Below are 18624 nucleotides of genomic sequence, written 5' to 3' on the forward strand. Positions count from 1 at the left end.
TCCTCTTTCTCCTACCAACATTGTTTGGTAAGGAAACACCTGGGCCTTTTCCCTCGCATTCGTACCTCTACATCTTGAAAAGTCCGTGGCTGTGCAATGCATAGCTTGTTTAGCAACTGAAGGATTAACTCCTCGATGTAGTAGAGGGAATCTTCCTTGGCTGAAAGGTTGGGGTGGACTTGCTGCTGTACCTGCACAAAGATTTTATTTTATTTTAATTCAACCAGAAAACAGAGCGACAGAGATACTGACAACAAGGCCCTGCTCATCATTTCAAAGCCCCAGTTTCTCCAGCATATCCCAAAACAAAATGTGAGAAAATGAATTCCTATGCAGTGATAAAAGTTAAATTTTACTTCATTAACTAAAAGTCTCTCCCTAACTGCCCATAGCCTTGGTCTGCGAAAATGACAATGCTGTGCTGCTAAAGAATTGCCAGTCATTCAGCAAGTTCTTTAACAGAGAACCTTCCAATTATGTCCCTTATTCTAATCTAGGAAACAGAAACTAACTCAGTGGTTCTGCTGAGACTACGAGGAGGCAAAAGGGATCAAAGTGTCCAATTAAAATAGAAGAAGTTAAACATAATTGCTGAAGTACAGACTGTTTATTTTGAAATCTCTTCCATGAGAATGAAGTTAATGGTTACTTATAACTATTTATAAAATTGCTGACAGGCTCAGAAACTCTTAAAGCAGCCAGCCCTGTTCTGTCCATCAGACACACTATCAAGGAGGAGAACTGTGCAGATGAACGTAAGAAATTAAGCCTTGGAATTATGGTGTAGTTAACTGCCACTCCAGCTACTTCCCTGACATAAACATTTAGCAGTGTTACAGCAACTTGTTCCTTAAGTTGTTAACTTCTTCCTTCCCCCCTGGGTTTTCTGCTGATGTGTACTTTGTGCTGGGAAAAATATATTGTCCTTCTCCCATGCTCCCTTATTTGCATGTAGCTTTCCCCAATGAACGTCTCCACCCATCTGCATCCTTGACATGTGTCTTCTATCAAGCTTGGACTGCCATTAGATTTTAGGTCTCAGGGCAGATGAAAGGTTCTGTTGGGTGTGAACAGAATGCAATGTTTGAAAAGTTTAAAGCATATAAACACAAAGTTAGTATAGGCTTAGAGGAAGCAAAGATGAGGAACTGAATTGAAAACCTGCTCTGGTATTGGCTGAGGAAGAGGATACCCACTCAAAACACTTCAGTGTTCATTTTTAGCTACTATAATTTTGCTTCTAGACTGCCCGCCATCCAGTGATCACGGGGAGGTATACAACAATATATAAAACCAAAACCTGCAGACATATAAAGCATATTATGCAATGGAGTCATCTCCAGAACTCCAGTGTCAGCCAAGCTGTCTCTTGTTCTTATGTTCTTTTGCAGGGTGACCCTATACATGTTTACCCAGAAGTAAAAGTTCAGTGTGGCTTACTCCCAGGCAAAAAGGCATAGGACTGAAACTTTGCTTTGAAATACCTGATGCTCCATGCTTGTGAAAGCCCAATTCAATCATAAAAATTGGTAAAGCTACATTTAAAAGTAACTTTAACTTGGAAAGAATCGTGAATTCCCAAGTGTATGGATCTCATAGAGGTCAATGAGTTCTAAGCAGAAATAAATCTGTACACAATCGCAACCAATGCTGTATGTACTCAGTCAGCCCATACTTTCGAATGGATCTGAAATATCTACTATCAGACTTTCCCCCCAAAAAGATGTCATTTAAAAATGCCTTAAAAACAGTTTTCCATGTGTAAAATCAAAGGTTATTTGTTTAGATAAACTACAGCTACTTGTGTGGGAAAAGGAACTATTGCTTTCTATTTATTGATTGAGAAGACATTCCATCAGCTGGCTCACGCTAAACTGCCACCACTGAATCCCTTTCTGGGCCCAAAAAATGGGCTGAGGACCTATGATGTTTGCTGCTGCTGCCGCTGCTGCCGCCTTGTTAAAGGTAAATCAGATCACAGCCTAGTGAATTCCTGCATGAGATTCCCAGGGAGCCTTGATTTAGTTGCTCTTTACTCAAAAGAAAATTGGAATGGAAATGCAGTAAGAATGAATCTACAAGGGTAAATTAGAATTCCAACACATTTCAGTCCTGAACCCAGTGGGACTTATTTCTAAGTAATTATGCAACAGAACAACAAAGGTGGCATCTTACTTTCATAGATTTGTTTTAAAATAATAGTCTTGATACACCTGCTGATTTATGTTCAAGGCATCACTGAAAGATGTATTAGTAGTCTTCTCATTCCTCCTACTCTGTTTCTCAGATACACAGTTATTTACAGCAATACTAATGTCTGGAGCTGCTATAAGAACACCTGCCTGGGCAGCTCACCCTCAGAATGGAAAGGGGGAAAACATACAGTATATGGCTGCTAGAGGTACAAATCAGTTTACAATAAACACAGTTGCATATGACAATCTCCTGTACAGTGGTACCTTGGGTTAAGTACTTAATTCGTTCTGGAGGTCCGTTCTTAACCTGAAACTGTTCTTAACCTGAAGCACCACTTTAGCTAATGGGGCCTCCCGCTGCTGCTGCGCCGCCGGAGCACAATTTCTGTTCTCATCCTGAAGCAAAGTTCTTAACCTGAAGCACTATTTCTGGGTTAGCGGAGTCTGTAACCTGAAGCGTATGTAACCTGAAGCGTATGTAACCCGAGGTACCACTGTACTTCAACAAGAAATAACAGTGCTCAATCATCTGTTAGTATACTTTTGCAAAAGAAACAAAGATGCAAGGTTCTTTCTGAACATTTGGTGGAGTTCCTAGCACTCAGTATTTCCCTTCCAATCTGACACTCAGCAGTTGCTCTTTAACCAGTGGAAAGTGCTTTCGAGGTTCCCCTGTTCCTCTCCCCGCTTTTTCAGAAAGGGGGGGGGATATAAAAAGCACCCAGAATTACACAGCAGTCTCTTTTGGGAAAGTGTTTTGATACAAATTTATCCAGAAGTCTTTTGTTCAAATTCAGTCTAGAGTTTTGCCAGAGGTGGGTGGGGAGCGCCCGAGAAGGGATGCCACTGTTACAAAATTGTAACCATGCAACAGCTTTTGCCTCAAGCAGACAAAATAATTCTGAGCCATTTGCCAGTCTCCTGTGCCTGGAGTCTGCCTGGTGCTGGGCTAATACTATGCAACATGAATCCTGTACATATATGAAAAGGGGGAACAGACATCTGTGCCGTGATGGAAATGGTGCAGATGCGATCATCTGTGTGTGCATGTGTGCGTACACAATGACAATTGTGCATTTTTCCTGTGTGCGTGGGACATAATGGGCATGGAAGATACTGTGTAAATATAAAAACGGGGGCTGTAACCTATGGGTGGATGCTCTACAAAGAATGGAGTATTTTGATTGAAGAATATGTGCACAGTGCTTGCAATAAGCAAACTTGAATATTTAGGAACAAAGGCAGGAGTGGAGAGTATTTGCAACAGGTCTCTGACACGACTGTTTCTGCAGAGGAGTGTGACAGTAAAGGACCATCACATTTCCAAGATGGGAGCCAACACCTCGTCTTTGAGAAACCCCACAATCTGATCCTTTTATTTTTTTAAAAAAGCTTCGGCCTTACCTATGGCATAACCTTAGAAATCTTATATATTAGAAGCTGTTCACAACCCACCCTTCACCCAAATGTCCCAGAGTAGGAATATATACACGATCTGAAACAATGGCATCAAAGCAAACAACTTCAGTTACAAATATCCCGTTGCAAGGGAAGCAAAGAGAGAAGAAGGCATAAACAGAAACGTGCTCAATTCTTCTCCTCACCCACTAAAGCCTGGACAAAATTGTGCGCCTTGGGAAGAAAAGTGCAGGGTGACAGAGAGTGCAAGGAGATTGCTGTGTTGGGATCGGGGTGGCAGGTGTGTGAAGAGAGATCCTAAGGAGCAAAACATGGCTGTGGACAGGGGGAAGGAGCACCCAGATGGGCTCAGCTTGAAGGAGAAGCAGGATGCACCTGCCTTGGCCTAAACATCTGGAGACCCCCATCAGAGCCCAAGACAGCTGGACTGGCTGGGGCTGATGGGAGTTGTAGTTCAGAACGCCAGGCAGGTGCCAGCTGTTTTTATGTGGAGCTGAGGGAAATGCTCATGTTTAGGGAGGGTTTCTGGGGCAACCGAAGATTTATCTACAGTCATAACTCGGGTTACAGAAGCTTTGGGTTGTGTGATTTCGGGTTGCACACCGCGCTGAACCCAGAAGTACCAGAATGGGTTACTTCTAGGTTTTGGCGCTTGCTCAGAAGTGCTAAATCGCGCTTTTCACATGCACAGAAGCGCCGAACTGCGCATGTGCAGATGCGGCGCTGCGGGTTGTGAACATGCTTCCCGCATGGATCACGTTCACAACCCGAGCGACCGCTGTATTTTATTTCAACATCTATTCTACCCTTCCGAAGGAGAGGCGAAATTAGCCAATGGTGCCCTGACACGGGGACGCGGGTGGCGCTGTGGGTTAAACCACAGAGCCTCTTGGGCTTGCTGATGAGAAGGTCGGCGGTTCGAATCCCCGCGAAGGGGTGAGCTCCCATTGCTCGGTCCCTGCTCCTGCCAACCTAGCAGTTCGAAGTGCAAGTAGATAAATAGGTACCTTTCCGGCGGGAAGGTAAACGGCGTTTCTGTGCGCTGCTCTGGTTCGCCAGAAGCGGCTTAGTCATGCTGGCCACATGATCCGGAAGCTGTACGCCGGCTCCCTCGGCCAGTAAAGCGAGATGAGCGCCGCAACCCCAGAGTCGTCCGTGACTGGACCTAATGGTCAAGGGTCCCTTTACCTTTTTACCATGACACGAGGCTAGCGTGCTGTTTGTGGCAGATAACAGGTACAGATGCTTTTCTTCTAGGGCAGTGATGGCCAAACTCGGCCCTCCAGCTGTTCTGGGACTACAACTCCCATCATCCCTAGCTAACACGACCAGTGGGCAAGTATGATGGGAATTGTAGTCCCAAAACTGCTGGAGGGCCAAGTTTGGCCATCACTGTTCTGTGGGGTGGGGGGAGAAGGTGCCAGTACCTTTGAGGACCCCCAGGTTAAAAAAACACTGAAGAGATATATAGATATATATCGAATTGTTCTCAAAGCTACAGTGGTACCTCGGGTTAAGTACTTAATTCGTTCTGGAGGCCCGTTCTTAACCTGAAACTGTTCTTAACCTGAAGCACCACTTTAGCTAATGGGGCCTCCCGCCGCCGCCACGCGATTTCTGTTCTCATCCTGAAGCAAAGTTCTTAACCTGAAGCACTATTTCTGGGTTAGCGGAGTCTGTAACCTGAAGCGTCTGTAACCTGAGGTACCACTGTATTCTGTTTTCTAGTTCTGCCACCCGCCTGATAGTTTTTGGACACATTAGTATACTTTCATAAACACAGCAAAAACTAGTTGTGGAGACAGCGAGGGGCTGGGAAAGCGGCTTATTATGGGGTGGGCGTGGGGTCTCGGCGGGTGTGTTCGCAGGTGCGCAGCGAGGCGCCTCTGAGGTAAACGAAGGGGATGCTGCCTGAGGAGAGGGCAGAGGGGCCTCCTGATTGGAGGAAGAGGGCGAAAGGGGCGTTCCCTGGAGGGACAGGACCGGTGGCTGGCGCGCCCCCCCCCCCGAACCTTTCCGTGAGGTAAACTTGGGAGGCGGGCGAGCGCCAGGGAGGGGGAGGGGGAGCGCTGGGCGGATTGGGCGGTGGGGTCCCGTTGCCTAGGAGACGACGTTGTCGCCGGGGTAACAGAGGGCTCCCGCCGCCGCCGCCCCCCACCCCCCGCCGCCCAGGTGCGCGCGCAAGAGAGACCGACAAGGCAGACGGAGGGAGAAAGAGAGGGGTGCGCGCGCATGACGGGGCGCCCGCCGGCGGAGAAAAGGGAGGCTCGGAGCGAGCGACTGACCTTGCGCAGGGCCGGCACGAGGAGCCCCCGCCATTTCTGCCCGTTCTCCTCGCTGAGGAACTCGTAGGGGGGCGGCTGAGGCGGCTGCATAGCCCCCTCCCCGCCTTCCCGCCCCCTCGTGAGGAGAGGGGGGAGGGGCGCTCGCCCCCTCCCCGGCCCTGGCTACCCGCCGGCGAGGCCCAGCCCAGCCAGCCGCGGGCGCATCCGCGTCTCCCCCAGGCCGCCGGCCCCGCCGCAAGCCGCAGCAGGCGCCGCCGCCGCCGCCGCTCCGCTTTCCCAAGCCTGGGCCGCGGCCGCCTCCGTCCCGGACACACTGCGCAGGCGCAGCGGCCGGCCTCTGGTATTTTATTTTTTTCCCTCTCCTCCTCACTCTCCCTCTTTTCCCCCCTCCCTCTCAAGCTAGGCCTCGCCTCGCCCTCTAGCGGCCCAAGCGGGAAAGGCAGGGGAGGAAACCTAGAGGCGGGTGCCAATCAAAAGGGGGCGGGGTCTGAAGAGGGGCGGGGCCGCAGGATCGCCTCTTCCTCCTGGGCGTTGGGAAAAAGGGGCGGGGAAAGGAGTGTCAATCGTTTTGCAGAAAGTGAAAGCGGTGACGTCGTACCGCAGGCTTGTCAGTCTTGCTCTGCAAGCGTTGGGGAGCTATCCTGGCCTAGGACTATAAAGGGGTACCTCGGGTTACATACGCTTCAGGTTACAGACTCCGCTAACCCAGAAATAGTACCTCGGGTTAAGAACTTTGCTTCAGGATGAGAACAAAAATCGTGCTCCAGCGGCGTGGCGGCGGCAGGAGGCCCCATTGGCTAAAGTAGTGCTTCAGGTTAAGAACAGTTTCAGGTTAAGAACAGACCTCCGGAACGAATTAAGTACTTAACCTGAGGTACCACTGTATTTAGGGACGGAGTAGTGTTACACTCCTGCCAACCTAGCAGTTTGAAAACATGTCAAAGTGCAAGTAGATAAATAGGTACCGCTCCTGCGGGAAGGTAAACGGCATTTCCGTGCGCTGTTCTGGTTCGCCAGAAGCGGCTTAGTCATGCTGCCACATGACCCAGAAGCTGTACACCGGCTCCCTCAGCCAATAAAGCGAGATGAGCGCCGCAACCCCAGAGTCAGCCACAACTGGACCTAATGGTCAGGGGTCCCTTTACCTTTTAGTGTTGCCACAGGGACGCGGGTGGCGCTGTGGGTTAAACCACTGAGCCTAGGACTTGCCGATCAGAAGGTCAGCGGTTCCAATCCTCGTGACGAGGTAAGCTCCCGTTGCTCAGTCCCTGCTCCTGCCAACCTAGCAGTTCGAAAGCACGTCAAAGTGCAAGTAGATAAATAAGTGCCACTCCGGCGGGAAGGTAAATGGCATTTCCATGCGCTGCTCTGGCTCACCAGAAGCGGCTTACTCATGCTGGCCACATGACCCGGAAGCTGTACCCCGGCTCCCTCGGCCAATAAAGCGAGATGAGCGCCACAACCCCAGAGTCAGCCACGACTGGACTTAATGGTCAGGGGTCCCTTTACCTAGTGTTGCCACCTTTGTTCTGGCAAAATACAGGGTGGGGTGGGGGGGATTTCCCCTCTATCTGGTGCTGAAGTGACTTCAAAGTAATCCATTACAATCTATTGCAGCCTAACACAATGACCCCTCTGGAATTTGTCACACATGCACGCGCACACAGACATACATGAATTTGTAAAGCTGTTCTTGGCTACCCAGAGCTTAAATGCATGACCTTTCACACACTCCTTCAAGCTCATGCGTTTGGAGACGATCCCTAACTTGGCAGAGAGAGAGAGAGAGAGAAGACCTGAAGTTCAGGACAAAACTATCAATACGGAATGTAGCATTTTACATGGACATATGGGACAAGGTGGCAACCCTGGGAGGGGGCAGCTTCGGCTGTTCCAAAATTCCAGTGCAGATGGAATATTGATCGGGCTCTTTAGGGGCACCTTGCAGCAGACAGCCGGCATGGCCAATAGTGTTAACAGGCCTTATATTCGAAGGACACTTCCATACTGTAACTATTTTGGGGTGAGAGCCAGTCGTGTACCTGCAGGTTCAGGTTGCGCTCTTAAAAGTTGATTGGGAGTTCTCCACAGGACTTTTTGCAGTGAGGAAGCAGAGGTCAAAGTGCACTGGAAAGTGTGGAATGGCACTTGCTTGACACAATGCCATCTAACGTTTCTGCAAAAAAATCAGAATGAATGCTCAGTAAACTGTTAACATAAGAAGAGTCTTCTGAATCAGGCCAATGATTGATCTAGTCCAGCATCCTGTTCTCGCAGTGGCCAACCCAATGCCTCAGTGGGAAACCTTCAAGCAGGAGGACATGAGTGCAGCAGCTCTGCCCACCTGTGATTCCCAGCAATTGGTATTAAGTGGTGTACTGCCTCTGACAGTGGAGGCAGGACATGAACATCATGGCTAGTAGCTTTGGATAGCCTTGTCTTCCATGAATGTGTCTAATCCTGTTTTAAAGCCATCCAAGTTAATGGCCATCACTGGAGTTCCATAGTTCAACTATGCTGTGCGAATAAGTCCTTTATGTAATGTGAATCTTCCAATATTGAGCTTCATTGAATATCCATGAGTTCTGAGAGAGGGAGAAAATCTTCTCACTCCACTTTCTCCAAGCCTTGCATAATTTTATACACCTCCATCATATCACCTCTTGCCTTTTCTCTAAGCTAAGAAGTCCCAAACACTGCAACCTTTCTTCACAGGGGAGTCCCTCCATTCTCTTGATCATTTTGCTTGCCCTTTTCTGAACCTTTTCAAACTCTACAGTGTCATTTTTAAATGAGAACTGTGCACAGTATTCCAAATGTGGCCACACCGTAAGATTTGTATAATGACATTATATCGACCGTTTTATCTTTGGTTCCTTTCCTAATGATCCATAGCATGGCATTTACCTTTTTCACAGCTACTGCACATTGTACTTGCTGTCATCATCTAACCTCCCCGTAAACTTTTTGGAAACAAATTAGGATGAATATTCAATAAACAGGTTGTCTGGAAGTTACCCAATAACATTTGCAGTGCTACAGGTCCCCCGTGCTAGCTGTAGTAGAAATTATCATGAGGTGAATGCAAATGTGGCATTGTATTTTGTTAACATTTGGATAAAAGTGTGTACCGGAGGTTAGCAGTTGACGATCCCAGGGTTAAATCCAGGCACAGGCCCTGTGGATCCTGCAGTTGCCAACACAGGGACAAGTAGGGGTATGGAATGAGCAGTATTCATAGTATAAACAGCTGGGTTGGTTGCCAGTTTGTTTCTTGGCCCAATTCACAGTGCTCACAATGTTTAAAGCCACAAGTGACTTAGGATGCAAATATCTGAGAAGACAGCCTCCTTCCTTACAGACCCTCTCAGGTGTTAAGATTGGCAGAAGGGGTCCGCTTGGTAGTTTGGGTGGGACAGCTGCCTGGGAGCATGTTCTCTGTGATGGATAATAATAATAATAATAATAATAATAATAATAATAATAATTTATTTATTTATAACCTGCCCCTCTGGCTGGGTTTCCCCAGTGGTGGAATTCCCTCTCCATAGGTGTGTCCAGCCCTTTCATGTAGTTTTTATGGGATGTTGAAGATGCACATCTTTGACACATGAAATATATATTTTAAAAACCACCCTAGTCTATTTATTGTAATGTGTTTTAGCTTTTTTATAATGTATTTTTAACTGTTGTAACCCGTGCAGGGAACTAATGGTGAAGTGCAGGTAAGGAATCTAATAAATATTTTTAGGAAATTGCAGTCAAACATAACTATGTATGAGTGCTAGTTAGTGCATGAAGGGGTTAAGACTACAGAGTTAGATTTGTAGACTCAGCTGGGTCACTCCTCCGCTGATAAAGGGGAAGTGAAGCCTTCTCTTCCTGTCCTCTCTCTTCTTGCCATATAACCTATGAGGAAGGATGTGTCTTAGCTTTGATCCCAACTTCGAGCATGGGTTTGAAGTTATCTTTCTGTTTTTTCTACCTGTGTTCTCCTTGGTGCTGCTACATTAAATGCATCAATCTGACCTTTGGAACATTTTGTAGTTAAAGCATTTTATGCTTACTGTGTGATCTGTTCATTGCAAGAGGGGTAGAAAGCGAGGCACGCAGTTTGCAAGTGGACTAAACATGTTAAAAGGGTCTAACACCCTAGTTTCCTCCCATATTAATATAAAGACGTCATCAAATCACTCAGGGGATGAGAGTCTTGTATGGGAGTCTTGGACTCCTTAGTCCTGTGCTTGGTTCCAGTTTTTAAAGGGACATATACGAAGAATGCTGATGATGCAGGGAATAGACACTAAATACAGTGGTGCCTCGCAAGACGAAATTAATCCGTTCCGCGAGTCTCTTCATCTTGCGGTTTTTTCATCTTGCGAAGCACGGCTATTAACGGCTTAGCGGCTATTAACGGCTTAGCGGCTTTAAGAAAAAGGAAACAAACTCGCAAGAACTCGCAAGACGTTTCGTCTTGCGAAGCAAGCCCATAGGGAAATTCGTCTTGCGGAACGACTCAAAAAACGCAAAACCCTTTCGTCTAGCGAGTTTTTCGTCTTGCGAGGCATTCGTCTTGCGGGGCACCACTGTACAGATGTGTGCAATTACTGTTGCATGTGAACATCGATCTACACACAGGGCAAAGACACAGGTGCCTGCAAGAAGGTGCTTTCTTCTCTCCAAGCTCTCTCAAGACAGTGTACATGGCTTTCCTAATTTAGCCACACAATGAACCAATGAGGTAGCTGGGGATAAAGTTGGACACGGTTTGGCTCAAAACTCACCCAATGAATCATAGAATCATAGAGTTGGAAGAGACCACAAGGGCCATCGAGTCCAACCCCTTGCCAAGCAGGAAACACCATCAGAGCACTCCTGACATATGGTTGTCAAGCCTCTGCTTAAAGACCTCCAAAGAAGGAGACTCCACCACACTCCTTGGCAGCAAATTCCACTGTCGAACAGCTCTCACTGTCAGGAAGTTCTTCCTAATGTTTAGGTGGAATCTTCTTTCTTGTAGTTTGGATCCATTGCTCCGTGTCCACTTCTCTGGAGCAGCAGAAAACAACCTTTCTCCCTCCTCTATGTGACATCCTTTTATATATTTGAACATGGCTATCATATCACCCCTTAACCTCCTCTTCTCCAGGCTAAACATGCCCAGCTCCCTTAGCTGTTCCTCATAAGGCATCGTTTCCAGGCCTTTGACCATTTTGGTTGCCCTCCACTGGACACGTTCCAGTTTGTCAGTGTCCTTCTTGAACTGTGGTGCCCAGAACTGGACACAGTACTCCAGGTGAGGTCTGACCAGAGCAGAATACAGTGGCACTATTACTACCCTTGATCTAGATGCTATACTCCTATTGATGCAACCCAGAATTGCATTGGCTTTTTTAGCTGCCGCGTCACACTGTTGGCTCATGTCAAGTTTGTGGTCAACCAAGACTCCTAGATCCTTTTCACATATACTGCTTTCAAGCCAGGTGTCACCCATCTTGTATTTGTGCCTCTCATTTTTTTTGCCCAAGTGCAATACTTTACATTGCTCCCTGTTAAAATTCATCTTGTTTGGTTTGGCCCAGTTCTCTAATCTGTCAAGGTCATTTTAAAGTGTGATCCTGTCCTCTGGGGTGTTAGCCACCCCTCCCAGTTTGGTGTCACCTGCAAATTTGATCAGGATGCCCTTGAGTCCATCATCCAAGTCGTTGATAAAGATGTTGAATAAGACCGGGCCCAAGACAGAACCCTGTGGCACCCCACTAGTCACTCTTCTCCACGATGAAGAGGAACCATTGATGAGCACCCTTTGGGTTCGGTCAGTCAGCCAGTTACAAATCCACTGAGTGGTAGCATAGTCAAGACCGCATTTTACCAGCTTCTTTACAAGAATATCATGGGGCACCTTGTCAGATGCCTTGCTGAAATCAAGGTAGGCTACATCCACTGCGTTCCCTTCATCTACCAGGCTTGTAATTCTGACAAAAAACGAGATCAGGTTAGTTAGTTAAATGAGATTTATGGCAAAGCAGGGATGTAACCTGGAGTTTCCTGGTGTTAGTATTCACTAGCTCTTACCGTTATAGGATTTATAACTGGTGAAGTGGAATTTAGAGTTTACATCTGGGGCTTCTCCTATTGAGGTTTAGTTTGTAATGTTATTTCATTTCTTATATCAGGATTAATTGTTTCATTTTTCTCAGAGCCAATATGGTCTGAAGATGATGGAATGTATTTTGCCCTGCAACCTGCCTCCCTCACAAGTTAACTGTGCTACTGAGCCAAGTTTCAGATGTTGTTATTAATTTGGAAAAGCCTAAACAATTTAGGGCTAGCTTATTTAAAATAATGTTAAAATAATGACTTATTCCATATAGACCTGCCTGTTCACTAAAATCTTTGGAGGTTGCCCTCAGCCTACAGAGGTCTGGCAAAGCCTACCGAGGTTTACTTCTCAGCAATTTGGAGAAGGGCCTTCTCTGCAGTGGGCCCCCATATGTTGAATGAGCTCCCCAACAAGGTATAGCAGGCACCTAATGTGGTGAGCTTTCACCAGCTGTTTAAAACATATTTATTTACCCAGGCTTTTAACGTAACTGTATTCAACTGTGACAAACGAGTACATGAGGTAAATGTACATGATTGGTATTTTTGAAGATTTCCTGGATAGGAAAATTATCAGTTCTAAAAAGTACAGTATTACTGAATGTATTGCTTTTATTTTTTAATATACTGTTGCACGTACTGCTTAATGTGATGATTAATTCCCAAAAGTTAATATCAAATTGTGTGGGGATTAGCTGCAGGAAAAGCTTTGTCATGACTGATTAAAAAATGAGGAATAACTTTCCCATGCATATAGATAGATGAATAAATTACAATGCAGGTATGCTAACACATCTAACAGAATTCTCTGGCATGAGGAAATGTCAACACAGCCTTTGCAGTGTAGGACTCCCAAAGCTTAAGCTTCCAACAAAGCCTTGCAGGCCACCTACAGTCCTACACCAAGGTACATCCCTGTCAGTGAGGTGTGCCATGAGGTCCTGGTACATGCTCCATAGCAACTTATTAAAAAAAAAGTCCAGAGAGCTATGATTCCAGAACTTAATTTTGTGGAGTTTCAGATCTATGGATGAAGGGTGGTATGCAAATTTAATAAATAAAACAAAAACACATGAAATATTTGTTATTTGGCAGCGAATCAGATTAACCAGGTATTGTTATGTGACTTCTTACCACAGTGTTTTCTTTTTTTAAAACAAAATAACCCTGTGCATCAGGTCCTTGTATGTTATAAATTGTGATAGTTCCCATTTTGGGTCCCTGCAAAACGGTTAGTTGCATTGGTAATTTTCTCTGGTGCTTCTCATCTCTTCAGTTCATTTGGGGCAATGTCTTTTTGTTGTTGCTTGTTTGGGTGTCCTTATAAAATACACGGTCATTTATTGCTTAATACTATGCCTACTTCTTTAGGTATAGTATTAAGCAACAAACTTTCTGACCTTGAAATTGAAACACATACACATGGAAAAGAGAGACCACTGTTGTTGTTATATGTGTACAGTACTGTGTATTGAATGCTGATTCCAGGCAAGCCCTGCTTGAAACCATCTGACCTTCAAGCCTCATATCAGTCATGCTGTGGCCTAGGAACAAAAACACCAGCTTTTCTTTGACTGACCACTATTCAGCAACGTGGTCCATCAACAGGGTGACCAACCCTCCAATCCCTAAACCAGCTGAGCAACCTTAACACCACACTTTAAGAGTTCCATAAATGGAAATAGTTATTAGTTACCTCCTCCTAAAGTTAGTTTCCACAGAAAGCAAATTGTAGTCCAGCCTATTAGAACAGCCAAAGGCTTAGTTTCTGTGCCTGAATGGCAACCACAAAGAAGTCTGTGCCCAGTTCTAGAGCCCTGGACTAATGCCTTCTTATCGTATGAATGGCTGGAGCAGAAAAGGCAATGATGTCATAGACCTGCTACTGAAGCTTCTAGAACAAAGGCAGTTGGAGTGAGAACATGAAGACCACTACAGGGGGAGAGTTGGTGACCACCTAATCCAGGGCTGTTGTTTTGTCATAAGGGCCATGATTCCAGCCGGCTGTAAATAGAAAACAAGAAACAAAAAAAAGTCTGCCACCCATCCAGACAATGACGCCATCTACATACAAGTCGCAGCCCTGATGAAAAGAATAAAACAACCCCCGTGAAGTGGGATCAGACAAGGTAGCTCTCATGTTTCCTTTATAGCTTTTTAAACTAAAGGTGGAGATTGGCAAGAGGTAGATACTTGGCTTGCCAAATCTGCACCTGTGGACCTCAAGTGTCTACTCTAGCAGTTTGTAAGTGAAAGGAAGAATGGATGACTCTGAATCTGCATTTGACCAAGTAATCCCTGGAAATGAAGAAATGCTAGGTGCTGAGGAACAGAATTGCAATGAGATGTGCCAACCAGAGAGTGAAACATCTTTTAGGAAACAATCCCGCAGCAGCAGCCCTCACATCCTAGGCCAGGAACAGGCTATTAGTTTACTTGAAGAGACAGAGCAACCTGTTGTGCAAGACTCCAGATATGAGAAACTGGAATCTCGCCGTAGCAGTCAGCAGTCCGTTCATGGCCAGAATCCGCAGAGCAGAAAATCATCACAAGGTAAGGCCTTAGACAAAACTGAATTAATGGATGAACGGTGTTGGATCAGCGAAAAAACAGGCATAAAAATGATATCTGGCAGTCAGCAAACTAGTTTTGTTTGGGGCCCAGAAACACTTGAAGAAATTCTGCGTCCTTTTCATGAGGCTGCAATAAGCAGGGCTGCTTACGCAAATACAAAAGTAGAACCACCTGTAGCTCAAGACTCTCACCACAGTATTCAACAACCAGAGGGGCAAGAATCAAGGCGAGCTAGTCAACAGCTGATAGCGCAAGATTCTCACCACAGTATTCAACAACCAGAGGGGCAAGAATCAAGGCGGGCTAGTCAACTACCTATAGCAAACGAGTCTCGCCGCAGTATTCCACAAGTGGCAGAGAGAAAGGAATCAATAAAAGGTAGGCAACAGAATGCAGTACACGAATCTCGCTGCAGCATTCAGCAGCCAGAGGGAAAGGAATCAAGGCAAACTAGTCAACAGGCTTTAGCAGAAGAATCTTATTACATTACTCAACAGCCAAAAGAGCAGGAGTCCAAGACTGGCAACCAGCTGCCAAAAAGACAGGGGTCCTACCAAATGCCAGAAGATAAAAGAATAAAGAGACTGAAAAAAATGCACAGAAATATAACTGACCAGGCACAGCAGACAGATAGTGCAGAATCTCTGAAAAGAGAACTGTTTGAAAAGAGTCTACAGACAGATAGCCATGGCAGTTCAGCAATTAGTGCAACAATTGAATTGCAAGGTTCCCGCCATGGCAGCCGCCAGTCTAACTTGCAAAAAATTGATCAGGAGAGTTTTCCAGTTCAGTTACAAGATCCCTCTTTGGGCAACCAGCCCTCTGAAGCACCTGGGATTTACCATGGCAGCCTCCCACATGAACTTTCCTCCAATGGCACCAAGCAATTTGATGTTCAAGACCTCCACCGTGGCAGTCTTCCAGCTCATTTACAACATGAGGTACAAGAATTCCGCCGGTGTAGCCTCCCTCTGGAATTGCAAGATTCCCTCCGCAATAGCAAGCAGGCTGAAATTCAAGAGTTCCGTTATAGCAATATCCTCGCTGCAGTGGAAGATCTTGGGGAAGCTCCTCTGGAGGCTGAGGAAGAGAATTTTCAGAGCAGTCCCCCACTTGAACTGGAAGTATGCCCCCAACCTAATCAACAGGATATTGAGCAGGACTCCCAGCATGACAACCAAAAGCCCCAAGAGACAGAATGCAAGGTGGATCGTGAAACTGAGACCGAGGGGCCCATTTATTTGAATAGTAAGACAGCACCACTGAAGCAAAAGGCCTCATTTGCTCAGCAAACATATAGTATCATTTCAATTGAGGAATCTACCTGGCTAAACAGAAGATCTGGCAAATTAATAAGAAACCTCAGTCAGCAGACTGATTGCAGTTGGCTCCAGGCTAATAGAGAGAAAGAAAAGAAGCTTGGTGATCAAGAAATGATGACAAGTTGTGAAACGGGGGTTCAAAAATCAACCTGCCCCAAGTCTGAAAAAGAAGTACAAGCACCTGCCTGGAAGGATATTGAGAAGCCTATGGAGGATGACCCCTGGCTGGTCAGAAAAAAGTCTGCTGTGCCTCAGAAAGACAGTGAAGTGTTAATGGGACTCAAATCTCGAAGAGGCAGTGAAATGCCAGAGTACTTGAGGAGCACTGGACAGCCCAGCTTGCCTGAGAATTGGAGGGACGCTGCTGCTCTAGAAATCCCAAAGGACAGTGAACAGCCCAAGTTCACTGGACCTGAGAAGACAGGTGATCTGTCCGCTGTGCCTGAGTTGCTGCAGAGCAGTAAACAGCTCTTCATGCTTGACTCACAGAGGGGTAGCCAACAGTCCCTTGTGCTGGAATCCAAGCTGGATAGTGACCAGCCTGCTGTGCCCGAGTCCTGGATGGGCAGTGAAGAGCCTGTTATGCCTGAGCCTGAGAAACACAGCCAACCACCTACTGCACCAGTGTCCCGGAGAGGAAGTGAGAAGCCTGGTGAGCCTGAGTCCCGGAAACCCAGTGAACTCCGTACCCTGCCTGAGCCCCAGAAAGACAGCCAACCACCTACTGCAGCAGTGTCCTGGAGGGGAAGTGAGCAGCCCTTTGTGCCTGAGTCCCGGAAGCAAAGTGAACTCCGCACCCTGCCTGAGTCTCAGAAAGACAGCCAACCACCTACTGCAGCAGTGTCCCGGAGGGGAAGTGAGCAGCCTGGTGTGCCTGAGTCCCGGAAGCAAAGTGAACTCCGCACCCTGCCAGAATCTCAGAAAGACAGCCAACCACCTACTGCAGCAGTGTCCCGGAGGGGAAGTGAGCAGCCTGGTGTGCCTGAGTCCCGGAAGCAAAGTGAACTCTGCATTCTGCCTGAGCCCCAGAAAGACAGCCAACCACCTACTGCAGCAGTCTCCAGGAGGGGAAGTGATCAGCTTGGTGTGCCTGAATCCCGGAAACCCAGTGAACTCCGGACCCTGCCTGAGCCCCAGAAAGACAGCCAACCACCTACTGCAGCAGTATCCCGGAGGGGAAGTGAGCAGCCTGGTGTGCCTGAGTCCCGGAAGCAAAGTGAACTCCGCACCCTGCCTGAGCCCCAGAAAGACAGCCAACCACCTACTGCAGCAGTGTCCCGGAGGGGAAGTGATCAGCCTGGTGTGCCTGAATCCCGGAAACCCAGTGAACTCCGGACCCTGCCTGAGCCCCAGAAAGACAGCCAACCACCTACTGCAGCAGTATCCCGGAGGGGAAGTGAGCAGCCTGGTGTTCCTGAGTCCCGGAAACCCAGTGAACTCCGGACCCTGCCTGAGCCCCAGAAAGACAGCCAACCACCTACTGCAGCAGTGTCCCGGAGGGGAAGTGAGCAGCCTGGTGTGCCTGAGTCCCGGAAGCAAAGTGAACTCCGCATTCTGCCTGAGCCCCAGAAAGACAGCCAACCACCTACTGCAGCAGTCTCCAGGAGGGGAAGTGATCAGCCTGGTGTGCCTGAATCCCGGAAACCCAGTGAACTCTGGACCCTGCCTGAGCCCCAGAAAGACAGCCAACCACCTACTGCAGCAGTATCCCGGAGGGGAAGTGAGCAGCCTGCTGTGCCTGAGTCCCGGAAGCAAAGTGAACTCCGCACCCTGCCAGAATCTCAGAAAGACAGCCAACCACCTACTGCAGCAGTGTCCCGGAGGGGAAGTGATCAGCCTGGTGTGCCTGAGTCCCGGAAACCCAGTGAACTCCACACCCTGCCTGAATCTCAGAAAGACAGCCAACCACCTACTGCAGCAGTGTCCCGGAGGGGAAGTGAGCAGCCCTTTGTGCCTGAGTCCCGGAAGCAAAGTGAACTCCGCACCCTGCCTGAGTCTCAGAAAGACAGCCAACCACCTACTGCAGCAGTGTCCCGGAGGGAAAGTGAGCAGCCTGTTGTGGCTGAGTCCCGGAAGCAAAGTGAACTCCGCACCCTGCCTGAGTCTCAGAAAGACAGCCAGCCACCTACTGCACCAGTGTCCCGGAGGGGAACGGAGCAGTCCGTTGTGCCTGAATCCCGGAAGCAAAGTGAACTCCGGACCCTGCCTGAGCCCCAGAAAGACAGCCAACCACCTACTGCAGCAGTGTCCCGGAGGGAAAGTGAGCAGCCTGGTGTGCCTGAGTCCCGGAAACCCAGTGAACTCCGCACCCTGCCTGAATCTCAGAAAGACAGCCAACCACCTACTGCAGCAGTGTCCCGGAGGGGAAGTGAGCAGCCCTTTGTGCCTGAATCCCGGAAGCATAGTGATCTCCGCACCCTGCCAGAATCTCAGAAAGACAGCCAACCACCTACTGCAGCAGTGTCCCGGAGAGGAAGTGAGCAGCCCGTTGTTCCTGAATCCCGGAAACCCAGTGAACTCCGGACCTTGCCTGAGCCCCAGAAAGACAGCCAACCACCTACTGCAGCAGTGTCCCGGAGGGAAAGTGAGCAGCCTGGTGTGCCTGAGTCCCGGAAACCCAGTGAACTCCGCACCCTGCCTGAATCTCAGAAAGACAGCCAACCACCTACTGCAGCAGTGTCCCGGAGGGGAAGTGAGCAGCCCTTTGTGCCTGAATCCCGGAAGCAT

The 18624-nt window shown here is 47.8% G+C and overlaps 2 protein-coding genes across 20 annotated transcripts in view; both read right to left on the reverse strand.

Annotated features, from left to right (window-relative positions):
• SOS2 (SOS Ras/Rho guanine nucleotide exchange factor 2) overlaps nt 1-6108 on the reverse strand; it is a 41042-nt gene extending 34934 nt beyond the window's left edge. Inside the window, exons 1-2 of the mRNA XM_081008669.1 lie at nt 5900-6108; nt 66-191 (exon numbers count right to left, since the gene is read on the reverse strand). Of these exons, the coding sequence (XP_080864795.1) occupies nt 66-191; nt 5900-5989 (216 nt within the window). The 5' untranslated portion in view covers nt 5990-6108. The remainder of the gene's footprint in view (nt 1-65; nt 192-5899) is intronic.
• A 7798-nt stretch (nt 6109-13906) lies between these two features.
• LOC308459470 (uncharacterized protein) lies at nt 13907-18624 on the reverse strand (the record flags this gene model as incomplete). 19 transcript variants are annotated; one of them, XM_080974993.1, is made up of 4 exons in its annotated part: nt 13907-16879; nt 16988-17410; nt 17519-17590; nt 18347-18624. In XM_080974993.1, 4 exons carry the CDS (start codon nt 18622-18624, stop codon nt 16381-16383), a joined length of 1272 nt encoding a protein of 423 aa, XP_080831119.1. In that variant the 3' UTR covers nt 13907-16380. The 19 variants fall into 19 exon arrangements, with proteins under 19 accessions (XP_080831119.1, XP_080831120.1, XP_080831126.1 ...); XM_080974994.1 differs by having other exon boundaries at nt 16988-17374; nt 17483-17590; XM_080975000.1 differs by lacking the exon at nt 17519-17590 and adding an exon at nt 17591-18238 and having other exon boundaries at nt 16988-17482.

The sequence above is a fragment of the Podarcis pityusensis genome (assembly GCF_964106645.2).
Source record: "Podarcis pityusensis genome assembly, chromosome: 1".
NCBI lineage: Eukaryota > Metazoa > Chordata > Lepidosauria > Squamata > Lacertidae > Podarcis > Podarcis pityusensis.